Raw genomic sequence first — 22,451 nt, 5'->3', positions numbered from 1 at the left:
TCTTGCGTAGCGGTCTGTACGGGGCCAGAAGATGCAACCACCAAGATTACTATGTGTTATCTTGAAGGTGAGGGTTGGCCTTCAACGTCACATTATGTGACTAAGTTTCAGCTGTCCGATTTTGTCGGAAATGCTCTATCGACGCATCCAAGCTTTGTCTTGAATTCGCAGTCATCTTTCTTTGAAGACCTATCTTTCTTAATTTGGTTTGTTATTGTAGTTTATGTTTTTGATTTAAGAGGATGGATAATTCCCTCTTATGTTTGTATTGAAGAAAGTTAGATGAATGAAAGTTGTGTTCAAAAAAAAAAGAAAGCACACTTTTACTCACAAGTATTAATCACAAATTAAGTGAAGCAGGCCTCCACCAAAAAGTATTCACTATAAATTGGAAGCCATTTGGACAAAGTTTAAATATTAAATTACTAGTTAAACTTTAAAGTAGTTTCATAAAATAATTTAAAGTCTAAGAAACCGAGAAAGTGAAGCCTATTTTGTTGTTATTACAAAAAGAGAAATAGCTCTAATACATAAACTCCAAAACCAAAATCAATCAAGAAGATCAAGATTGTTTTTTTTTTGTTTTTTGAAAAAGGGCATTGAAGATCAAAATTGTTGTTATTACAAATTGTGAATTACAAACCCGCTTAAAAGACAATAAGGAAAAACAATGTCAACATATGAACTTTTTAACAGTATAATCTGCAAAAATACTGTCAACTTTCTATAAAACGATATGACTACTGACACAGTCTCCCTGTCCTGATACTCACGAAACTAACAACTATCGATCTGTCCTATTTATTATTGGTTGGTTATACATTACAAATAGTTTAAGAAAAATGATAACAAATAGTAACATAAAGAAGAACCAAAGATCATATTTCATGTGAAGCTAATAGATCTAAAAGCCACCTCGAAATAAAGAAAACGGATAAGGCGGTGTTTGTGGATTTGACTCCACCACTCCTCCAAACGTCGCCGCTTCTTTGTCCCTTGTCTCCCCCTGAACACTCCCACATCCTCCGTTTACGCTCTCCGGCAACGACAACGTCGACGTCAACGATGATGACTTCGACGAAGTGGACCTCATCGAGTTCGCCACCATACCCGTCTCGTTGTAGTAACTACCAAACGTCCCCTGCCTCTGCATGGGAACAACCCATCCTATTGAATTCTCCGGCGGGGAAGGCGACGGTGAAACCACACCAAAGACCCTCTCCTCCTCCTCTGCCCCTTCCTCTGACTTCACCGTGACACGACGCTTCTTCTTGTCGGAGACCAATCGCTCCTTCTCGAGCATCATCCTCGGGAGGAGGTCGGGATCATCAACGACCTTGTAGAGAAACGCCATCATCTGCTCCGGCCTCTTCTCCGTCGCCTCGATCCTTTGGTTCATCCTCTGAATCTCCAGCTCAAGCTCCCTCTGCTCGTCTCTCAGCCGCTCGATCTCCTTCACGATCTCGCCGTCCTCCACATCCATCATCCCACGCGCGTGTTTCCTACGCGCTATGTTCTTGAGCAGGTGCTTCTGACCTCTGAGGAAATGCTCGTTCGCGAACTCCCACCGGTCAGGATCCACTTTCCTGAAACCGTAGGTGTTGAGCTGACGAACGAAGCTGCTGAAGTTGTTGTGTTTGAAATAAGCAGGCAAGATGCGTTGAGAGAAGTCGAGAGGGTCAGCGACGACGAAGCTGTTGTGGGCAGGTCCCCAGGTGATGAGCCAATCGGTCGAAGGATCGTTGACCATCTGATATGTTTTGGCAACGAATGGTGCGATCACGTTTGTGTTCGTGCTCGTAGTGTTATTGTTTTTGTCCTCCTCCATTTTTTTTCTCTCTTTTTTTTTTCCTTTTATTTCTGCTTTATGTTTATATGGTTGCTGTTGGTAAAGAAATTAAGGAGGCAGCTTGTGGGTTTATCAAAATAGATAGGCAATGTGAAACGGGAAATAGTATAGTATAATAGTAGTAAGTGTCGTTGACAGTGAGATGGTGTGACGTGGCTTTGCTTTTGTGATAACGTGGCGAGTTTCGTGTTTTGCTTTTGCGGTGTCGCGGGCAAGTGTAGGACCCATGCAGGTGCTTCATGTTACTAACTTGGCAATTGGCAATACTTCATTTGGATATTTGGAAGGAAACAACGACTTTAGACATTGATGCTCTGACACATACATATCTACAAAACAAAAACAACAGATGAAATCAGACCACCCAAAAACTTTCAAAGATGTTCTTACAATCTTAGATTCTTACAAAGAGATGCAAACCATCTTTGGACATCAACGGAACATCTATGGACATTTATAGATAGCAGTCAGGCGCTGCAGCTCAGCGTTCTTGTTGACGATCAGTGTACTCCAATCATGAGAAGGCTCGGTGTCGTACTTCCAACCAAAGCCGAGACTGTCTTCGAACTCGTGAGTGTATTTGGATGCATACACGAGTAGCTTCTTTGGGACGCATCCTCTAATGATAGGATACTAGCTAGAAGCCAGGCTTAGGTGGCAAGTAGGAGATCATCTAGACGACGTTAACCAAACGGCAAGTATCTCGCATGAAAGAGTCTCACGACTTATTTATATTTTCTAGTTTCATTAATAAGAGAAGTGGTCTTCCTTGACTATAGGCCAATCCTCGTGTCACGTTTCTCATTCATGTTTGTTAGGAGTTGATGCTCCACTTTCTATTTCTTTGCTTCATGTACTCTTTGCTATTTATACGAATGAAAAACCTAAAAAGAGAGTCTTAACTACCCAAAAGAAACACATGTATTGTTGTGCGTTCTCTAGCTTGTGTTCATGTTTCTAGATCAACATTGTTATCTCTTGGCAAGGGACCTATCAGTGATATCAGGGCATGTTTTGTTTTTGATTCGGACCACTTTGTGGTATCAAAAATTTTATATTTTTTACCTTCTTTGTTATTGGCATTCTTCATTAATCAACAATTATCAAGAATCATCGACGAACGGTCATTTCTCAGAATCAACGATCATCGAGATCTATCCAGCAAATGTTTTTTTTTCTTTGTTTTGATCCGGACCACTTTGTGGTATCAAAAATCAGAATTTTCTTTTCACCATTTTCTACTCGGGTTTGTTGATTAAGTTCAACATCCTTTCTTTTGTATGGATTGATATCTGTAATTCTTCCATTGTTTTTCAGTTTTTCAAAAAAAGAAAGATTTCATATTTCTTTTTCAATCAAAAGCAGAAATATTTTTTTCTTAAAAAAAATTAGAAAAAACAGAAAAAAAAAATTATTGTTAATAACGAATCATGGAGACAGCTTGGTCTTGGAAGTCGCAGTGAGTTGAAAAACGTCACAACTAGAAAAATCAATTGGGAAGGAAAACCAATATAAGTGGAGTTTTCCTCAATTCATATGAACCTTGAGAACAAGGTACTTTTAGCCACCGGGGTATTGATATAGGATACTAGAAGCCAGGCATGTGCTTAGGTGACAAGTAGGAGATCATCTAGACGACGTTAACCAAACCGCAAGTATCTCGCATGAAAGAGTCTCACGACTTATCTATTTTCTAGTTTCATTAATAAGAGAAGTGGTCTTCCTTGACTAATATGAGCCAATCCTCATGTCACGTTTCCCATTTATGTTTGTCAGGAGTTGATGCTCCACTTTCTATTTCTTAGTTTATCACTGGTTATAACTACTCTAATTTCTTAGACTGATCAATGACTACTAAGATAATTTAATTAAAAATCAATCATCTTGAAAAGCATACAAAAATTTTAATTTCAAAATAACATGTCAAAAAGTACAGTGTATATATATGTGAACAAAAAAACATAAATAGGGAATGTCTCTACCAAGTATCAAACCCACATAAGATGAGTCTCGTCATAAGTGTGCCACGTCAGATTTTAGATAGCTTAATAAACTGCCACATAAAATGAGTCTCTTTTTAATTAGTACAAAGTTAAGGTTATAACAATTTAAAAGATTCACAATTAATATATAGGTGAGGGAGAAAGTTTTATTTCAAACTCTTACTAAATTCTCACTACTATATATCTAAACATCCAACACATAATTGAAAAATGACAATTGATGATTAATAAAATTGTCAGCTGTCGACACTCCCACATTACAAATTTACAATCATTCAATCAAAGCAATGATATTCAATATATCATCGTGCAAACTTAGGAAAATAGATTGCGAAGCAAAAATTAATACACATGTATTTTTACCTAGTTAGCATGACGTATAGAGTATTGTTTTAGCAAATGAAAATTCAAAAATATAAATCTTTTGATACTGCTGTACAAAATAATCTAACAAGCTACCCAAGTATCTTAGTATATATATATATACTATTTCGATCCCCGCCATTTTTCCTCCGAGAAATAACCCCAACCTTGAAGAAGCCCTAATTTTACTCTTCCATGCCTTCCATCCAAACCCCTCCGGGAAGGATCGTCCATCTGGAGATGGAGAATTTCAAGTCTTACAAGGGCCACCAGTTAGTAGGTCCGTTCAAGGACTTGACGGCCATCATCGGCCCCAACGGTGCCGGTAAATCCAACCTAATGGACGCGATAAGCTTCGTCCTCGGAGTCCGCACTGGTCAGCTTCGTGGATCTCAGCTTAAGGATCTGATCTACGCCTTCGATGACCGAGAGAAGGAGCAGAGAGGAGGGAGGAAAGCGTTTGTTCGCCTTGTGTATCTCCTTGACAAGGAAGGGGTGGAGGAGCTTCTTCGTTTCACTCGTACTATTACCAGTTCTGGTGGGAGTAAGTATCGTATCGACGATAGGGTTGTGAGTTGGGAAGAGTACAATGGGAAGCTCCGATCTATAGGGATACTTGTTAAGGCTCGTAACTTCTTAGTGTTTCAGGGCGATGTTGAGTCTGTTGCTTCCAAGAATTCGAAAGAACTCAGTGGACTTGTCGAGCAGATTTGTGGCTCTGATGAGCTTAAGAAAGAGTACGAGGAGTTAGAAGAGAAGAAGGCCAGCGCTGAAGAGAAAGCAGCTCTTATATATCAGAAGAAGAAAACCATTGGTGCTGAGAAGAAGCTGAAGAAAGCACACAAGGAAGAAGCTGAGAAGCATTTGAAGCTGCAAGACGAACTGGTAATGGTGTCCTTATTTGTGAAACTCTACTCCTTGCCTTCTTTTTAATGTGCATTCATGCATTGCACTTGCAGAAAGCTCTGAAGAGAGAATACTTCCTGTGGCAGTTATATAACATTGAGAATGATATCGACAAGGCAAATGAAGATGTTGATGCTGAAAAGAACAATCGTAAAGATGTCGCGGCAAAGCTGGAGAAGTTTGAGCATGAAGCTGGTAAGAGAAAGATAGAACAAGCAAAGTTTTTGAAAGAAATTGCTCAACGTGAAAAGAAGATTGCTGAGAGAAGCTCCAACCTTGGAAAATACGTGAGTGCACTGCACTACCTTGAAGTCGTCTTTAATTAACAGTTTTTTTTTTCTACTTATAAATTTTGTTCCTCCTGTCTGTAGCAACCTGAGCTTCTGAGATTGAAGGAGGAGATAGCTCGCATAAAATCAAAAATCGAGAGCAGTCGAAAGGAGGTGGATAAGAGGAAGAAAGAAAAAGGGAAGCATTCCGAAGAGATTGAACAGATGCAGAAAAGCATTAAGGATCTGAATGAGAAGATAAACGAATTAAACGAGAGGAGACAAGATAGCAGCAGCGGAAAACTCCCAATGCCTGACAGTCATCTGCAAGAATACTTTCGAATGTAAGTTGAAAAACACAACAATATTCCCTCTCTTCTAGTCATTGCTATTTTCCAACGTTCCTGAGGTTTTCAATATTCACCAACTTGCATTCTCCATATTTCCTATTTATTATGATCTTCTTGCTTGGAATAATGGTAAGCAGACAAATAGTTGAGCGTTTTATTACAGACTGACATGAGTATAGTTGTTTACTTGTGATTTTTGTATTATTCTTCTGGATTCGCCATCTACATGCATATTCTTCCATCTTTTTTGAGTTCTTATAAACCGCTTTGTTTTCTTATTGATTTTCCTTCATGTTTATCAATCTCAGAAAACAAGAAGCTTGGATGAAAACCATTAAGCTCAGAGATGAGAAAGAGGTGTTAGATAGGCAATATCATACTGATCTCGAAGCATTGAGAAATCTGGAAGAAAATTACCAGCAACTGATAAATAGGGAGAATGATCTCGATGAACAAATTGAGCGAATGAAGTCCAGGCTAAAAGAGATTGAAGATTCATCTTCGGAATATAAGAAGGAAACAACTAATCTAAAAAAGCAGTTGCCAACACTGCAAGAAAAGCACCGAGATGCCAGGTTATTAGTATGGTCCTATTCACTAGATTCTTTTTAGTTGCTTCATCTTTTGAAATATGGCCTGAGAGATTGGTTATATTCACTTATCAAAAATATATCTTTCTAAAACTTCCTATTTTGACTAAAAATCCCTTCTTGACCTAGGCGGAATGCATTCTGCATACCCGCATACTCCGTCCTTTTATTATAAATCTGATAGTTTCTATCCCACTTCTACGTGCACAGGAATGCATCTGAGAAATTGAAGACTAGAATCACAGAATTAGAAGACCAGTTAAGTGATCTAACGGCTGAAAGATATGAAAACGAGAGAGATAGCAGGCTAACGCAGGCTGTTGAGTCTCTCAAGCGTCTGTTTCAAGGAGTTCATGGTCGAATGACTGATCTGTGTCGACCAAATCGGAAGAAGTACAACCTTGCAGTTACTGTTGCCATGGGGAGATTTATGGATGCAGTTGTTGTAGAAGATGAAAACACAGGAAAGGACTGCATCAAGGTATTTCTGTTATGCTTGTTGTGTTGTTCTAACCCCATGCAAGTTGTTAATATTTTTTCATTGTTTTTATCTCGTCTCTGCTGATAGGCATTACCGTAATACACCTCTGGCCTATGCCAATAAATAAATGATGCTTTAAACTCTACGACCTCTTATATGATGATTTCAGTTCATATTATTTACCAAATAAGGGAAATGTGCTATCAACGAGTATGTAACATATTATATATGATGCAATCTTCCTGCAACTAATCCCTATTCTGTGTTACTTGGCTTCTAAGTTATATGATGTACATGTGGAAGAGCATTTTGTGCCACTACTCTAGGTATGGGATTAAATGAGTTTCTTTGTTCATGCAGTACTTGAAAGAGCAAAGGCTTCCTCCTATGACATTTATTCCTCTTCAGTCAGTACGTGTCAAGCCAGTTCTTGAAAGATTGAGAAATTTGGACGGCACAGCAAAGCTGGCGTTTGATGTTATCCAATATCCTTTGCAAATAAGTGAATGATTTTCCTTTTGGCTTACTCAAGATTGCCTGTTTAAATTTTTCCTTCTTTGGCTTCATTGCGTGCATAGTTGTGGCTAGCATGAGAATGTTTCGATGTATTAAATAACGATTGACAAACATAGGAAGGTTGATGTGAGCAGGTTTCCGGTTTATGTATTTGGACCTTAACTAGTTCACGTTCGATCCAGAGTTAGAGAAGGCAGTCCTCTTTGCTGTTGGAAATACTCTTGTCTGTGACGACCTTGATGAAGCCAAACGTCTTAGCTGGACCGGAGAGAGATTTAAAGGTTATGTTCATGTTTCCTTGTTTAGATGTAACATACTCTCATATGCGTGCACTGACGTCTACATACCCTGGTTTATATTATTTCCAGTTGTTACTGTTGATGGCATAATACTCACAATGGCGGGAACAATGACTGGTGGTACCAGTGGTGGAATGGAAGCAAAGTCTAACAAATGGGATGACAAGAAAATTGAAGGTTGGCTTGTCACCAACTGCTTTAAAGCGTCTTCCCTTTCAATATTTCTTAGAGTCGGTTGTGCAGGACTGATGAAAAAGAAAGAAGAATATGAACTGGAATTGGAAAAGGTTGGATCTATTCGAGATATGCAGATAAAGGAGTCTGAAATATCGGGTAAAATAAGTGGACTTGAAAAAAAGATTCAGTATGCTGAAATTGAGAAGGTAACAACCAATCCTATATCTAACTTACTTCACACTGTCAGGAATTACTAATTGGTGGCTTCGTTTTATAGAAAAGCATCAAAGACAAACTTCCAAATCTTGAGCAAGCGAAGCGGAATATAACTGAAGAAAGTAGGCGCATAAATGTTGAACTTTCTAAGGTAATTTAATATCTTTTTTCTGATATCTAGTAAAGTTAAAACCTGATGACAATAATATGCTGAATCCCGTTGGTATTGTAGTCAAGAGCTGAGGTTGATAAGAGAAATACAGACATCAGGAAGTTGGAGAAAAGAATCAATGAGATTGTGGACCATATCTATACGGGTTTTAGCAAGTCTGTTGGTCTTACTAACATACGTGAATATGAAGTACAAAAACAGCTCAAGGAGGCTCAAGAAGTGGCTGAAGAAAGGCTGAATCTGAGTAACCAGCTTGCTAAGTTAAAATACCAGTATGTTCCTTTGCTCTGTGTTTCTTGTTACATATAAAGATTTATTCTAACTTCCCATATACAGTTTTACTGTCTATCGATTTCTGCTGTGCTAATAGATATCCCTGATTCCCACGTCAACGTTTCAGCTGTTCTTTTTCCATATCCGGTTAAAAATGAAACATTTTGTTGTGCATACTGTTCTTGCATTTTGACTATCACGTGGCTCATAAAAAGAAGGCACTGTTGTCTATATTGGCAAGTGTGTTGGGGTCAGTATATGTAGCCTGTAAAAACCTAGGTGGTTACAAACTCTCAATACGCTAACTAGTTGACTGAGTTGACGTACTGCTTTCAAGGAGCTCAAGTTGTACAATCATAGTAAACCGAAACTTTTCTTATTGGTCTATTAAAATAACTTTCTTATTGATTTCAGGGTGGAATATGAGCAAAACCGAGATGTGGGTTCACGAATTCGAAAGCTAGAATCTTCTATCAGTTCGTTGGAATCTGATTTGGAGAAAATACAGAAGAGGAAGTCTGAACTTAAGGAGCTAACAGAAAAAGCTACTAATGAAATCAACAATTGGAAAAAGGAAATGGGAGGTACAATTTTAGTTCTACCTCTACATAAATCTGATGGATGGCCTCAGTTCTATGCTTTTTTCAATAATAAATGCCATTATGAATTGTCAATTTGATGATTTCATTCCTAGCGCACATCAACATGATCTACATTGTCCGTATATGAGTTTGCTTCATATTGATTACCTTATGTTGGAACCCTGGAGTAATAATGCATTGAAATATGAAAATTTCTTATGCTGCTTTCTTGGGGTTGTTTAATTATATGGATCTTTCGTCACCCCTTAACCAATTGATTGTTTCATTACCTGATAATTGACGTTTGTAGATTGGTCTGAGTTGGGTTTGAACAAATTTATATGTACATTATCTGCTCGAGCTCTTGCCTTAATTGTATGGTTACAGTACATCTTAAAGGAAAGCGATCATATGATGCTAAAATGCTAGTGGCTGACAAATGGTTAATACGAAGATTCAGTATTGTAGATTCTCTTCCCCTGTTATCCTCTTTACCTTTGCTGGTATAACCATAACTTACACGACCATATACTTTAATATCACCATCCCTGTTTAATGTTCTTTGCGTAGCACAAATCTGCAGTGTTTTTTCCTTTCATAAAGGTGCGAATATATCTAATACTCTTGCTTGCAGAGTGCAAACAAAAATCAGAAGAGTATGAAAAAGAAATCTTGGATTGGAAAAAGCAGGCTTCTCAAGCGACAACAAGCATAACCAAACTCGATCGTCAGATAAATTCTAAGGTACAATGGAGACTCATCAAATCCTTACCCAAAGATTTTGTATGTATGAGAGTATAGGTGCACTAAAGCTACCTTTTGCTATCAGGAAACGCAAATAGAGCAGCTGATCTCGCAAAAGCAGGAAATAGCTGAGCAGTGTGAGCTTGAACGTATTGCCCTTCCTGTTTTATCAGATGGGCCACAGTATGACTTTAGTGAGTTGGATAGAGCTCATCTCCCACCATCTGCTCGTGACAGAATGGATGCGGAATACAGGCAGAAAATAGAATCTAAATCATCCGAGATTGAAAGGACGGCTCCAAACTTGAGAGCTCTTGACCAGTATGAGGCTATACAAGAGAAAGAAAAACAAGTTAGCCAAGAGTTTGAAGCTGCCAGGAAGGAGGAGAAACAAGTAGCGGATGCCTACAATACTGTTAAGCAGAAGAGGTAACTCCAAATTTCTCTTGTGAAATCATCTTTCCAACTTTGAAGAATATCGCTAGCATATAGCAGCGACTTTATGGTGCAACCAAAACTAGACAAGTAACATTCTGAAAATTCTAATTACCTGATAGAGATACCAGCTGTCTGGATAGAATGCACACACAAAGTGTATCTCAGTTTTTCTTGATTCATACATTCGATTAATTAGAGTTTTCGCTGTTGGTGCAGGTATGAGCTATTTATGGAAGCGTTCAACCACATTTCTAGCATCATTGACAAGATCTACAAGCAGCTAACCAAGAGTAATACTCATCCATTGGGTGGGACTGCTTATCTAAACCTAGAGAATGAGGATGATCCGTTTCTACAGGGTATAAAGTACACAACAATGCCCCCAACCAAGCGTTTCCGTGACATGGAACAGCTCTCTGGAGGAGAGAAAACAGTTGCCGCTTTGGCATTACTCTTCTCCATCCATAGGTATCCCCACCGACCTAGTTATACCCTTAATTTTCAAAATATTAGTGTTTTTTTTTTGTTTTGTTAAAGTCTTTGATGTTGCCATACTAACTTTGTTATTTACCCAAAACGTTGAAAATGGTGATGATCAGGTTTATTGTTTTCCATCTTTTCAGCTATAGACCTTCGCCCTTTTTCATACTGGATGAAGTGGATGCTGCGCTGGATAATTTAAACGTTGCAAAAGTCGCTCAGTTTATGCGTAGCAGATCCTGCCAAGCCGCACGTGAAAATCAGGATGCAGAGGATGGGCATGGCTTCCAGAGCATTGTAATATCTCTCAAGGACAGCTTCTATGACAAGGCCGAAGCTCTGGTTGGAGTTTACAGAGACGTCGATAAGAGGTGATCACATCTTTTTTTTTTTTTTTTTTAACTTGTATCTACTTGTCCCTGTGTAATTACCAAAAAATTAAGCCGATATCTGACAACTCGTTCATGATTCATTTGCTGCAGTTGCTCGAGTACTATGTCTTTTGACCTTGGGAACTACGCAGAGTCGTAATTGGTTCAGCAACCCTCAACTTCTGGGCTGTGTTCGAAGGCATATATGTACCAGCGGTATGGTGATTTATATGGGGGTTTCATGCGTGATAGAAGCTTTGTAAGATCTGAGGATGCTAGTTTATCAATCTGGTTGGTGTCTTAGATTATTGTGGAAAGTACGATGATAGTTTGTGTGTACATGTTTTAAGTTCCTACTGTTGAATGTTTCTAGCTGAGTAGTTTTGATACAGGCGAAGTTCATATTGAACTGTGTACCGAAGCTATGGACGGGTTTAGTTAAAGTCAAATTAAAATAAGCTAAAATAACAGAAATTCAGGCAACTTTATCATCCAAATTGGCATATAATTATACTGATCAGTGCCACCTTCTCCTTTCTAAAAAGACAAATAAACCTTCGTCTTCTCAGAACTCTACGACTGCCATATCTCAGGCTGAATTGATATTTCAGTTAAATGGGCTTGTTTTCATAGGAATCCTTACTACTTCTTCTTTTTTTTGAAACACATTCATATTAATAACTATAACAAGAGTTAGGTGTTGGCCATTAAAGCCTCAACCATAACAAGCCCCTGTTTTGCTAACCCATCAGCAATAGAGTTTTTTTCCCTAGGAATCCAAACAAAAGCAATAACTTCAAAACGAAAAGAGTAGTCTAGGATGTCGGCAACGATGCCATAGATCTCCAAGGGGACTTCATTCCCATTGAATGCTTTGATTAGTTGATCAGAGTCAGCTTCGCATCTCAGTCTCTTATGGCCCAGTATCCAGCTTTCTTTAACTGCTTGTCTCATCGCCATGGCTTTGGCAACTAGCGCTGATTTCACCGACGAGTCTGTTGAGAAACTCGACACCTCCTCCCCTTCTCTTCTGATTGTCCAGCCGAGTCCAGCCAGTTGTGAGGCAGCTCTCCACGCTGCATCGGACCGCATCAGAGAACAGTTCAGTGGGATGGGAGTACAAATTGTAATCTTTTTCTGTGGCTTTACTGGTTGTTCTTGAACATTCGTCCATTCCTTTGCCATCTGAACTGCCCTGGTAATTGTCTCCTTTTCTGATATCTGCTTATTATTAAAACAGAGACTCTTTCTAGAGATCCAAATTTGCCACAAGATCCATGGTGCCAAAGGTCCCGTCGCTAAACCTGTCGGAGGAAGACAAACTTTACTACACAGCCTCACCCATACCTCCGATAAATCTATAAATCCACTCAAATCCACGGTTGGTGTCACCGGGAGGTTTTCCCAGACCTTTTTTGCAAAAGGGCAGTGGAGGAAGATATGATTTATAGATTCTGGAGCGTTGCAGTGCTTGCATCGGATATCCACATTAACGTTTCTGATCGCCAGTAGCTCTCCCACCGGTATGGCGTTTTGGAAAACTTTCCACAAGAATAATCCTTACTACTCTTCAGTGGGGCCTTTCGGATCATGAAACTCGGGCCTCTCACAATCGTTCAAACTGATTCCTAGCATAGGTTTATGCTACTACTAAAATATTGTCTGTAACAAATTTTTGCCACATTTAATATAATCGCACCAAATTTTAGCAAATAAAAAAAAAGATAAAATAATATTATACATATGGAACAAATTATATATCTAATGAGAAAATGCAAATAACAAAAGTTGAAAATGCAAAGGCGCCAGAATAAGGTTCTGGTCCGAAAAGGCGTGGGTTATTTTTTTTTCTCATCAAAATATATAACTGATCCGAGCCGTTGAATCGTGTGAAATGGAATCTATCATCTAACGAACGGTTCATATCAGAGATCTTTTTTCATCAAATCCCCAAAATCCAAAATCTTCCCCGCCACGCCAGTGCCAAAATCCCATTTTGCCTAAAGATTCTCAAAATCGGAAGCGAAAGGAAGCAAAGCATTCAACTAACTCAATAATGGCTCAGGCAGCGAGATTAAGCATGAGGATGCAGAAAGAGCTGAAGCTCCTCCTCTCCGATCCACCTCACGGCGCTTCGTTTCCACACCTCTCCTCCGCCGCTTCTGGCTCCGGCGATCTCTCATCTTTCTCCTCAATCGATGCTCGTTCGCTTCGCTTCTTCTCAATATCCGATTTTCTACATTTCAAATATCGATTTTAACCCTGTCTCTTTTTTTTTGTTTTCTTCTTTCCACAGAGATGGAAGGACCTGAAGATACTGTTTACGCTAATGGAATCTTCGACGTGAAGATTCAGATTCCAGAGAGGTTGTTAGTACGATGATTTTTTTTTTTTTTTTTTTTTTTTTTTGAGTCTGATGATAAGGTTTTTTTGTGTGGATCTATCAGATATCCGTTTCAGCCTCCGATTGTGTCTTTTGCTACACAGATCTACCATCCTAACATCGATAACAGTGGCCGCATTTGCCTCGACATCTTGAATCTCCCTCCCAAGGTACTACTAGGTGACAGTCTCCTTCATTGCCTTTTGTTGCAGTCATTCATGTTTGAATAGATTGATAGTAATGGTTAGTTAGTTTGTTTCTTTCTGATTAGGGTGCTTGGCAACCATCATTGAACATCTCTACAGTGCTGACTAGCATTCGATTGTTGCTTACTGAACCCAATCCTGATGATGGCTTGATGTGTGAAGTTGTAAGTCTTACATGGTTTGGTTACAAACTCATTTTTTCTATGACATTGTTGATTTTGATTTTGATTTTGATTTTGCTGGCCTTGTTTGATTGTCTCAGAGCAGGGAGTACAAATACAATAGACAAGCTTTCGATTATAAGGCCCGGGAGATGACAGAGAAGTTTGCTGTCAAGGTTAACAAGTCTGGTGTTGGTGGAAGCACCACCACCCTCCAAATTCACGAAACACCTATCGCACCCGAGGTTTGTTTATTCGTATCAGCAAAATGTTGATTTTGCGTTAACTTTGCTTCCTTTTTTGTTTCGTTAGAGTCATGGAGTTGAGAAGGTTACTGAAAGTGGAATTAGTGTTTTAGCTCGAAATCACGAAAAGCCTGATGGGATTAAGCCTACGTTAGCAGTGGAATCTTCGTTGAGCATGACATATAAAGAGAGTCGTGACACTGATCAACAAATGGATGGTAATGGGAAAAGAAAAGCAGCGATTGGTTTCTGCGAGGCAAACACATCCAGTAACAACGGAGGGAGCAGGAAGAAACTATCTCTAGCATTGCCTCCTCAATCTCAAAAGAAAGACTTGTCTGGTGAACAACTACTCACACATGAAGTTCCAGCTTCTTGCAAAGAAAACAAGAAGCCACATTCAATTGTAAAGAAGCTTTCTCTCGGGTTAAAGAAGCCATTGGTTAATGCAGCATCACTTATTAACAACTTGGCCTCTTCAAGTGTTCGATCTGCAAACAGTGACAACAATAGACTAAGGGGAAAGCTGTCCTTGAGACCTCTTGGAGAGTCACAGTTGAATGAAGTTAGCAAAGCAGAGGTACTTGCGCAAACTGAAATGAATCAGAATCAAGATGTGAGAAGTTGGGGAGGAGAGTTTGAGAAGAAGTCTGCCTTGGAAGAAGGATCAATGCCTGAATCCATTGTTGTTCTAGACAGCGAAGAAAGTGGAGGAGAAGAGGATGAAGCAACAGTCTCTTCGAGGTCAAGATTATCACTGGCAAGGAGAGGAAGCCTCAAGTGTGGTAAACCTTGAAAAAAACTGTTTTGTTTTATTTGGATCGAATCAAGATTGCATATTGAATATCAAGCATAGGATTTATTACTTGAAATACAAAATGAGTGTGTTAAAAGCCTAGAGAATTTATGGCAATACGTTTTTCTTTTAAAAGTGGAAATTAGATTTAGAATAATGATCACGAACAATCACATAATCCAAGGGGATCGTTGCAGAATCCTCCCTTGGGACATTTCAAGGTACAATCGATGTCCCTCTGGCAGGGTGGATGTGCTGGATCCAGAGTATTGGCTATGGTAGTGTCACTTGAACTTCCGGCCATAACTTCAACTTCAGTTAACTCTCTTGCCTCCGCTCCAAAATCTTCTCCATCATTCACGTAAATAAAATGGGTTTCAACAGTTAAGTTTTCTCTATTTATATTTGTGAAAAGAAACAAAACGCTAATGTCCTAAAAGCAAAAGAAATACTTACTAGATGTGATGACCAAAATGAAAATCAAGAGTGGAAGCTTGAGAGAAACGTTCTTCATCTTCACGTGTTGGTTTAGAGTTTCAAAGTTTGCGATAGTATTTAGCCATATGTATTCCATACATTTATAGTGTGTGTGGGGCAAGTCTGGTCTTGGTAGCGATACTGGTCAAGATTTACAGAATCAATATTCCGTTACCAAATTGGATAAATCACTTTTTTTCAGAAACACGAATTTTAGATAAAATCAAGTACTACTATTTTTACGCAATACTAGTCAAAATTCAAACAATATATTATATTTTCTATTAGTGTTTATTTTTAACCAAAAATGAAAGCAAATGATGGTAATGGGAAAATAAAAGCAGTGATTGGTTTCTGTGAGGCAACCTCATCTGGTAACAACGGAGGGAGCAGGAAGAAACTCTCTCATGCATTGCCTCCTCAATCTCAAAAGAAAGACTTGTGCGGTGAAGAACTCACACATGAAGTTTCAGCTGCTTTCAAAGAAAACAAGAAACCACACTCAATTGGAAAGAAGCTTTCTCTGGGCTTAAAGAAGCCATCGGTTAATGCAGCATCACTTAATAACGACTTGGCCACTTCAAGTTTTCGAACTTCAGCTTCAAAGAGTAACAACAATGGACTAAACCGAAAACTGTCCTTGAGACCCCTTGGAGAGTCGCAGTTGAATGAAGTTAGCAAAGCAGAGGTACTTGCGAAAACTGAAATGAATGAGAATCAAGATCCGAAAAGTTGGGGTGAAGAGTTTGAGAAGTCAGTCTTAGAAGAAGCATCAATGCCTGAATCCATTGTTTTTCTAAACAGTGAAGAAAGTGGAGGAGAAGAGGAAGAAGCAACAGTCTCTTTGAAGTCAAGATTGTCATTGGCAAGGAGAGGCCTCAAGTGTGGTCGACCTTGAAATAACTGTTTTGTTTTATTTGGATCGAACCAAGTTTGCATATTGAATCTCGAGCATATGATTTATTGTTATTACTCTTGAAATACAAAATGAGTGTGGTAAAGTCTAAAGAATTGATGATGATACATTTTTTTATATGGAAATTTGATTAGAATAGTGATCACTGATCAGAGACAATCACATAACCCATAGGGATAGTTGCAGAATCCTCCCTTGGGACATTCGAAGCTACAATCGGCGTCCCTCTTGCAAGGTGGATGTGTTGGATCCAGAGTCTTGCCTATGGCAGCGTCACTTGTACTTCCGGCCATAACTTCAAGTTCAGTTAACTCTCTTGCTTCTGCTCCAAAATCTTCTCCATCATTCACATAAATAAAATGGGGGTTTGACGGTTAAGTTTTGTTTTCTCTATTTACATTTGTGAAAAGAAACACAACCGCTACTGTTCTAAAAAGCAGAAGAAATACTTACTAGATGTGATGACCAAAATGAAAATCAAGAGGGGAAGCTTGAGAGAAACGTTCTTCATCTTCACGTGTTGGTTTAGAGTTTCAAAGTTTGCGATAGTATTTAGCCATATGTATTCCATACATTTATAGTGTGTGTGGGGCAAGTCTGGTCTTGGTATCGATAATGGTCAAGATTTACAGAATCAATATTACGTTACCAAATTGGATAATTCACTTTTTTCAGAAACACGAATTTTAGATAAAATCAAGTACTACTATTTACTCAATATTAGTCAAAATTCAAACAATATCTATTCTATTAAAAGAGAAGCAGTCTTAATAAATCTACTTATAAAGGTTGTGTGGACCCTTTCCTTTTGTTATGTTTTGGTCTAACCCTATTTATTATAACAAACCTTATCGACCGAGAGGATAGCAGCGTTTATTATAACAGCATGTGAGTTTATTTATCGGACCTGTAAAGAATATTTTTAGAATATGCCATCGTATGGCCTTGGACAAATCTTTATATTTAACTAAATGAGACTATTATCTTACCAAAAAATGCCATCGTATATCTTATATAAGCAATAATCTATACTATTAAAAGGGAATCATTCTTAAAAAATCTACTTAAACAATGTTGTTGGACCTATTCATTAAGTAATTATTTTTTAATCCTACTTTAATATAATTATAATCTAACTAAACGATATATTACTTAGTTTAAATGATCTCATATATTACTTACCAAATCATGTTATACACCACTGATTATACCATGGCTCTATTTTATTAAAATAACATCTTAACAAAACGTGTAATGAATCACAATAACAATAGTGTTCCTTGGTACCCAACGTTACAACAGTTCAATCTACCATTGCCATTGATCGAGCTTTGTTAAAAAAATTGAAAAGATCCTCGAAATCTCTATATTAAATAAATAATTCTATATACAAATAGTGTAATATCTTTTGCTAACGAGATCTATCAACAGATTTCTATAGATGTGTTACTTAATAATTTCAAGATTTGCACCAACTAAATGTCTAAAATAATTAACTTTACTGATTTTCATCAAAGGTTCATAAAAACTTAACTAATTTTTTTAATTGGTAATACTGTAGTATTTATAGTTGATAAAAATTCTTCAAAAATACTTTTAATAGAGTTCACAGAAATTGTGGATTTGTGGTCAATATCTATAAATTAAAATGCATAACATAAATACAATGAATTTATTTTATATGACAAATCAAATAGGTTATTCAGTTTTAAGTATATGAGAAGTAAATCAAAAATTTAAAATATTATAAGATTTTTCTGGGGTTTTGTGGGATCAACCGATGTTGGTTCACGGGTTAATGACGAAGTTTTGGATTTTATCAGAGCTTTAAAAATTAAGGTACCCATTTGATTCTAGATTCAGTTTCAATTTTTTGGTTCCAGAGATATATGATCTACTCGGTTATTTATGAAATTCAATTCAATTTTGGTTTCGGTTTCTTCAGTTTGATATTGTTCGGTTCGCGATTCCAAAAAAATATGCTCTAACCAATACACTATCTTATATAAAAATTCATTTAAAAAATATATTTAATTTCGAAAACAAACTCGCGCTTTCCAAGCGCGGGTCAAAATCTAGTACTATATTATATTTTCTATTAGTGTTTATTTTTAGGGATTTTTGCAAAATTGACCTACAACTTAAAGTCAAACACAAAACTAACCTCCCTTTTTTTTGAAAATTGGTTTTGCCCCATTCACCCCACAAGTTCATATAATTTACGAAAATGCCATCAATTTTTTTTTTTTTTTCTTTTCGAAAATGACATTTTTACTCTCTCACCCTCATCATCTTCAAGTAATTACAAGATTGCCATTGTCATCAATACCACAACCACCATGAACAACCAATTTGAAGCTCTTAATGCTCCCAAAATCGATTTACCCTTCTTCTTTTTCCATTTTTGTGAACTAAACACAACATATCTCTCACTTTCTCTCCACAATGAGCTAAAAAAACCCAAGATTTTGATTCTAAAATTTTTATGGTTCATAAAGTCATAGAAGCTAACTATTATGGGTGGGTGACTTTCGTTTGTGATTCTGTGTGCTTGGAGAAGCCTTATGTATGCTAAGGAACTTATCTCACCAATTTAAGGTATGAAATCGAGTTTTTTTCCAGATCTGTTCGTCAGACGACTTACTTGGGAAGTCGTCTCGTTGTAGACGACTTACCTTTCAGTCGTCTGGCTGTAGACGACTTACCTGGAAGTCGTCTGGTCAACGCAGAGGTTATTTTTGCAATTGACTTTGAAATCTGTAACCTGAGATGACTGAAAGTTAAGTCGTCTACTATTGTTTGGTTTCAAACAAAATTCCAAAGAACCTAGACGACTTACATTTCAGTCGTCATAGGTTAGTTTTGCATTTGACTGGATAATTTCAGAAGTTTGACTTCCCCAGACGACTTACATTTCAGTCGTCTGGCGAAAATTAAAATAATAATATTTTTTTTAAAGTAAACGACTTACAATTAAGTAGTCATAGGTTAGTTTTGCAATTGAAAAAAAAAACTTCAAGATTTAATTATACACAGACGACTTATAATTCAGTCGTCCACCAGACGACTTAATTGTAAGTCGTCCAGGACTTTTTTCCGAGGTTCTGGTCAAACCTCGTAAATCCTGGACGACTTACATTTCAGTCGTCTCGTGGACGACTGAATTATAAGTCGTCTGTATATAATTAAATCTTGAAGTTTTTTTTTTCAATTGCAAAACTAACCTATGACGACTTAACTGTAAGTCGTCTACTTTTTTAAAAATATTATTATTTTAATTTTCACTAGACGACTGAAATGTAAGTCGTCCAAAAAGTCAAACTTCTGAAATAATCCAGTCAAATGCAAAACTAACCTCTGACGACTGAAATGTAAGTCGTCTAGCTTTTTTGGAGTTTTTTTTATAACCAAACAATAGTAGACGACTTAACTTTCAGTCGTCCGAAATAACAGATTTCAAAGTCAATTGCAAAAATAACCTCTGCGTTGACCAGACGACATATAGTTTAGTCGTCTAGACAACTTAGATTGAAGTCGTCCGCGTCAGTCTTTAATAAACTTTCGTTTTCTTTGTTCTAAGTTTGCTAATGTGTTATATTTTGACTTTTTCAGATGATGCGTCAGTTACATGCAGTGTATGGAGAATGGTTGTTGAAAGATGGATGTTGGAATTTTGTGGTTGATCATTTCAAAGGAGCGAGAATGTTATTTTTGAATGAAAGTTCGACACATGCTGATCTTGTTGCAATGGCTCAAGAAGATTATAACCTGGACATGAACACAGAGTCTGTGGAGCTAACCTACTCATTACAACAGATGGCTCCAGACCTTCCTCCTATTCATGTTACAAGTGATAGACAAGTTCGGAACTTGCTCGAGATAACTAAAACGCATGAAGTACGTCTTTGTGTATCAAGCTTTAGCAAGATGAGAACGGTTTCAGAGGAAAGGGATGAAGATCATGTGGGGGATGAAGCTGAGGAGGGGGATGAAGCTGAGGAGGGGGATGAAGCTGATGTGAGCGATGAAGATGAAGAGGGGGATGAAGCTGAGGAGGGGGATGAAGCTGAGGAGGGGCATGAAGCTGAAGAGGGGGATGAAGCTGAGGATCATGATGGGGAGGAGGATGCTGACATCCCTGTTGTTGCTGATGCTGAGGATTATAGTGAGTATGGAAAGGTTAAAGATGAGGATGAGGAAGAAGATGATGAAATCTGTTTTGATGATTACAAAGGGGCATATGGTTGTGAAGGAGAAGGATCATCTGCAGACAGAATCTATGTCAACCAGAGTTTTGCTAGTAAGGATGCACTGCTTTCAGAGTTGCGGTTGACAGCGGTGAGGCGTAGGTTCTCCTTCAGAATATTCAAGTCAACGAAAACTCTGTTTGTGGCAACATGTCGTGTTAGTGGTTGTCAATGGAAGGTCCGAGCAAGTGTGAAACATGGGACTAAAACGTTTTGGGTAACCAAGTATTTGGCAACTCATACATGTTCCATCCCAGACAGAATCGCTCAGCGGAAACGTTGTACTCCGAAGTACATTGGTCGACTTTTCATAGATCGAGTTGGAATCATTGATGGGTTGAATCCGCAGCATATCAAAGATGCAATGAAGAACATGTTTGGCATGACACTTGATTACACCACTTCATACAGAGCATTGTTATATGCGCAAGAAATGGTGAGAGGATCAGCGGAAGACGGGTATGAGCGACTGCCTTCATATTTGGAGCAAATCAAGGCAGCAAATCCGGGTTCTATCACAGCTATAGAACTTGATTCTCTGAATAGATTTAAGTATCTATTTCTTGCTTTTGGAGCTTCAATCAGAGGATTTAAGTATCAGAGAAGGGTCATTGTGGTAGATGGGACTCACCTAAGTGGGAAGTATGGGGGTACTATGTTGGTTGCAGCCGCACAAGACGGTAATTTTCAGATATATCCATTGGCTTTTGGGATCGTAGATGGTGAGAATGATGAATCTTGGGAATGGTTTTTCACAAAATTGGCGAGCTGTGTATCTGATGAGTATCCTCTGGTGATAGTCTCCGACAGGCACGCCTCCATTATAAATGCGTGTGAAAAGGTGTTTCCTTGGGCAACCCGAGGAATATGTTATTATCACCTTCAAGAGAATATTGTCAAAAAGTATAAAGGGAAGCATCTCTTGTACTTGGTGAAAGGTGCTGCTTATGCTCATACACTTTACGATTTTGATCGGTACATGGATGAGATACGGAGTGCAAATCCGGATCTTGCTGAGTATCTGGAGGAAGCCGATGTGACCCTATGGTCTAGGGTTCATTGTCAGGGAGACAGGTACAACTTAAAAACGAGCAATATCGCTGAATCAATTAACTCCGCACTGAAGCGAGCAAGAGGATTTCCTATTCAGTTCCTGCTGGAGTTCATAAGGGAGAAGCTAGGAAGGTGGTACTGGAAAAGGAGAGGAGATGCTTTGAGTCTTACAACTCAACATAGTCGGGGTGTTGAACACTTGCTTGCTGTCCGAGAGGAGAACGCGTATACTCTGAGAGTCCAACAAATTGATGGATGGAAGTTCTTTGTGAAAGGTGGCAATAGGGACTGTAATGTTGATCTGGAACTTCAAAAGTGTGATTGTGGTGTCTATCAAGTCGAGAAAATACCTTGCTCTCATGCTATAGCAGCTGGAACAGCAGCTGGTGTGCATATCTCCACACTTGTGTGGCCGGTCTACTCAAAGGATACTTTGTTTGCAGGATACTCAGAGAATATATATCCTTGTGTTGGACAACTTGTTGAGGCACGCACATGCTTTCCTCCGGAAGTAAAGCGTGGTCCGGGGAGACAGAAGAAATCAAGATGGCAATCTTGGTTGGAGCTATCCAGGATGAGAGGACGCAAACCCCGGAAGCAACACAGGGTTTATAGGTGCTCAGTCTGCAAAGAAACTGGCCATAAGCGTCCACAATGTAAGAACTGACGTGGAAGACCTTTAAGTAAGTCGTCCAGAAGACCTTCTGGTAAGTCGTCCAAAAGACCTTCTGGTTAGTCGTCCAACGTCTTAATTAGAATTTTCTTCTGGTAAGTCGTCCAGAAGACCTTCTGGTTAGTCGTCCAATGATTTTCTATGTTTTATGAACTTCTCTGTAGTCGTCCAGAAGACCTTTAAGTAAGTCGTCCAATGATTTTCTATGTTTTATGA

General features: G+C 38.4%; 8 protein-coding genes across 8 annotated transcripts; 4 read left to right on the top strand and 4 right to left on the bottom strand.

Moving 5' to 3' along the window:
• Positions 1 to 599: 599 nt before the first annotated feature.
• On the bottom strand, positions 600 to 2,199 carry LOC103860242 (heat stress transcription factor C-1). Its single transcript, XM_009137828.3, has one exon. The coding sequence runs from the start codon at positions 1,826 to 1,828 to the stop codon at positions 905 to 907; it is 924 nt and encodes a 307-aa protein (XP_009136076.1). The 5' UTR covers positions 1,829 to 2,199; the 3' UTR covers positions 600 to 904.
• A 1,959-nt stretch (positions 2,200 to 4,158) lies between these two features.
• Positions 4,159 to 12,865, top strand: LOC103860241 (structural maintenance of chromosomes protein 1). Its single transcript, XM_033288291.1, has 17 exons — positions 4,159 to 5,100; positions 5,175 to 5,408; positions 5,493 to 5,734; positions 6,049 to 6,315; positions 6,541 to 6,811; positions 7,172 to 7,296; positions 7,499 to 7,608; positions 7,696 to 7,803; positions 7,870 to 8,009; positions 8,081 to 8,170; positions 8,252 to 8,463; positions 8,879 to 9,048; positions 9,680 to 9,789; positions 9,875 to 10,218; positions 10,444 to 10,695; positions 10,851 to 11,078; positions 11,190 to 12,865. Exons 1-17 carry the CDS (start codon positions 4,411 to 4,413, stop codon positions 11,236 to 11,238), a joined length of 3,642 nt encoding a protein of 1,213 aa, XP_033144182.1. The 5' UTR covers positions 4,159 to 4,410; the 3' UTR covers positions 11,239 to 12,865.
• LOC103861088 lies at positions 11,772 to 12,263 on the bottom strand. Its single transcript, XM_009138797.1, has one exon. It carries the CDS (start codon positions 12,261 to 12,263, stop codon positions 11,772 to 11,774), a length of 492 nt encoding a protein of 163 aa, XP_009137045.1.
• A 45-nt stretch (positions 12,866 to 12,910) lies between the features above and the next one.
• LOC103860238 (probable ubiquitin-conjugating enzyme E2 37) lies at positions 12,911 to 14,971 on the top strand. The gene is made up of 6 exons (XM_009137826.3): positions 12,911 to 13,282; positions 13,375 to 13,444; positions 13,526 to 13,631; positions 13,733 to 13,831; positions 13,930 to 14,073; positions 14,141 to 14,971. The coding sequence occupies exons 1-6, from the start codon at positions 13,135 to 13,137 to the stop codon at positions 14,867 to 14,869; spliced, it is 1,296 nt and encodes a 431-aa protein (XP_009136074.1). The 5' UTR covers positions 12,911 to 13,134; the 3' UTR covers positions 14,870 to 14,971.
• Positions 14,673 to 15,659, bottom strand: LOC117132883 (putative defensin-like protein 257). Its single transcript, XM_033288364.1, has 2 exons — positions 15,326 to 15,659; positions 14,673 to 15,214 (listed from the first exon to the last, which is right to left on the bottom strand). Exons 1-2 carry the CDS (start codon positions 15,441 to 15,443, stop codon positions 15,030 to 15,032), a joined length of 303 nt encoding a protein of 100 aa, XP_033144255.1. The 5' UTR covers positions 15,444 to 15,659; the 3' UTR covers positions 14,673 to 15,029.
• On the top strand, positions 15,654 to 16,400 carry LOC103861087 (probable ubiquitin-conjugating enzyme E2 37). Its single transcript, XM_009138796.3, has one exon. It carries the CDS (start codon positions 15,654 to 15,656, stop codon positions 16,242 to 16,244), a length of 591 nt encoding a protein of 196 aa, XP_009137044.1. The 3' UTR covers positions 16,245 to 16,400.
• LOC103860237 (putative defensin-like protein 257) lies at positions 16,287 to 18,363 on the bottom strand. Its single transcript, XM_018657133.2, has 2 exons — positions 16,716 to 18,363; positions 16,287 to 16,596 (listed from the first exon to the last, which is right to left on the bottom strand). Exons 1-2 carry the CDS (start codon positions 16,831 to 16,833, stop codon positions 16,412 to 16,414), a joined length of 303 nt encoding a protein of 100 aa, XP_018512649.1. The 5' UTR covers positions 16,834 to 18,363; the 3' UTR covers positions 16,287 to 16,411.
• Positions 18,364 to 19,877: 1,514 nt separating this feature from the next.
• On the top strand, positions 19,878 to 22,229 carry LOC103847935. Its single transcript, XM_033287366.1, has 2 exons — positions 19,878 to 20,225; positions 20,319 to 22,229. The coding sequence occupies exons 1-2, from the start codon at positions 19,878 to 19,880 to the stop codon at positions 22,227 to 22,229; spliced, it is 2,259 nt and encodes a 752-aa protein (XP_033143257.1).
• Positions 22,230 to 22,451: the final 222 nt, after the last annotated feature.

This window comes from Brassica rapa, chromosome A03 (genome assembly GCF_000309985.2).
Source record: "Brassica rapa cultivar Chiifu-401-42 chromosome A03, CAAS_Brap_v3.01, whole genome shotgun sequence".
Taxonomy (NCBI): domain Eukaryota; kingdom Viridiplantae; phylum Streptophyta; class Magnoliopsida; order Brassicales; family Brassicaceae; genus Brassica; species Brassica rapa.
The sequence above is the reverse complement of the archived record's forward strand: the minus strand, read 5'-3'. Positions and strand labels throughout refer to the sequence as shown.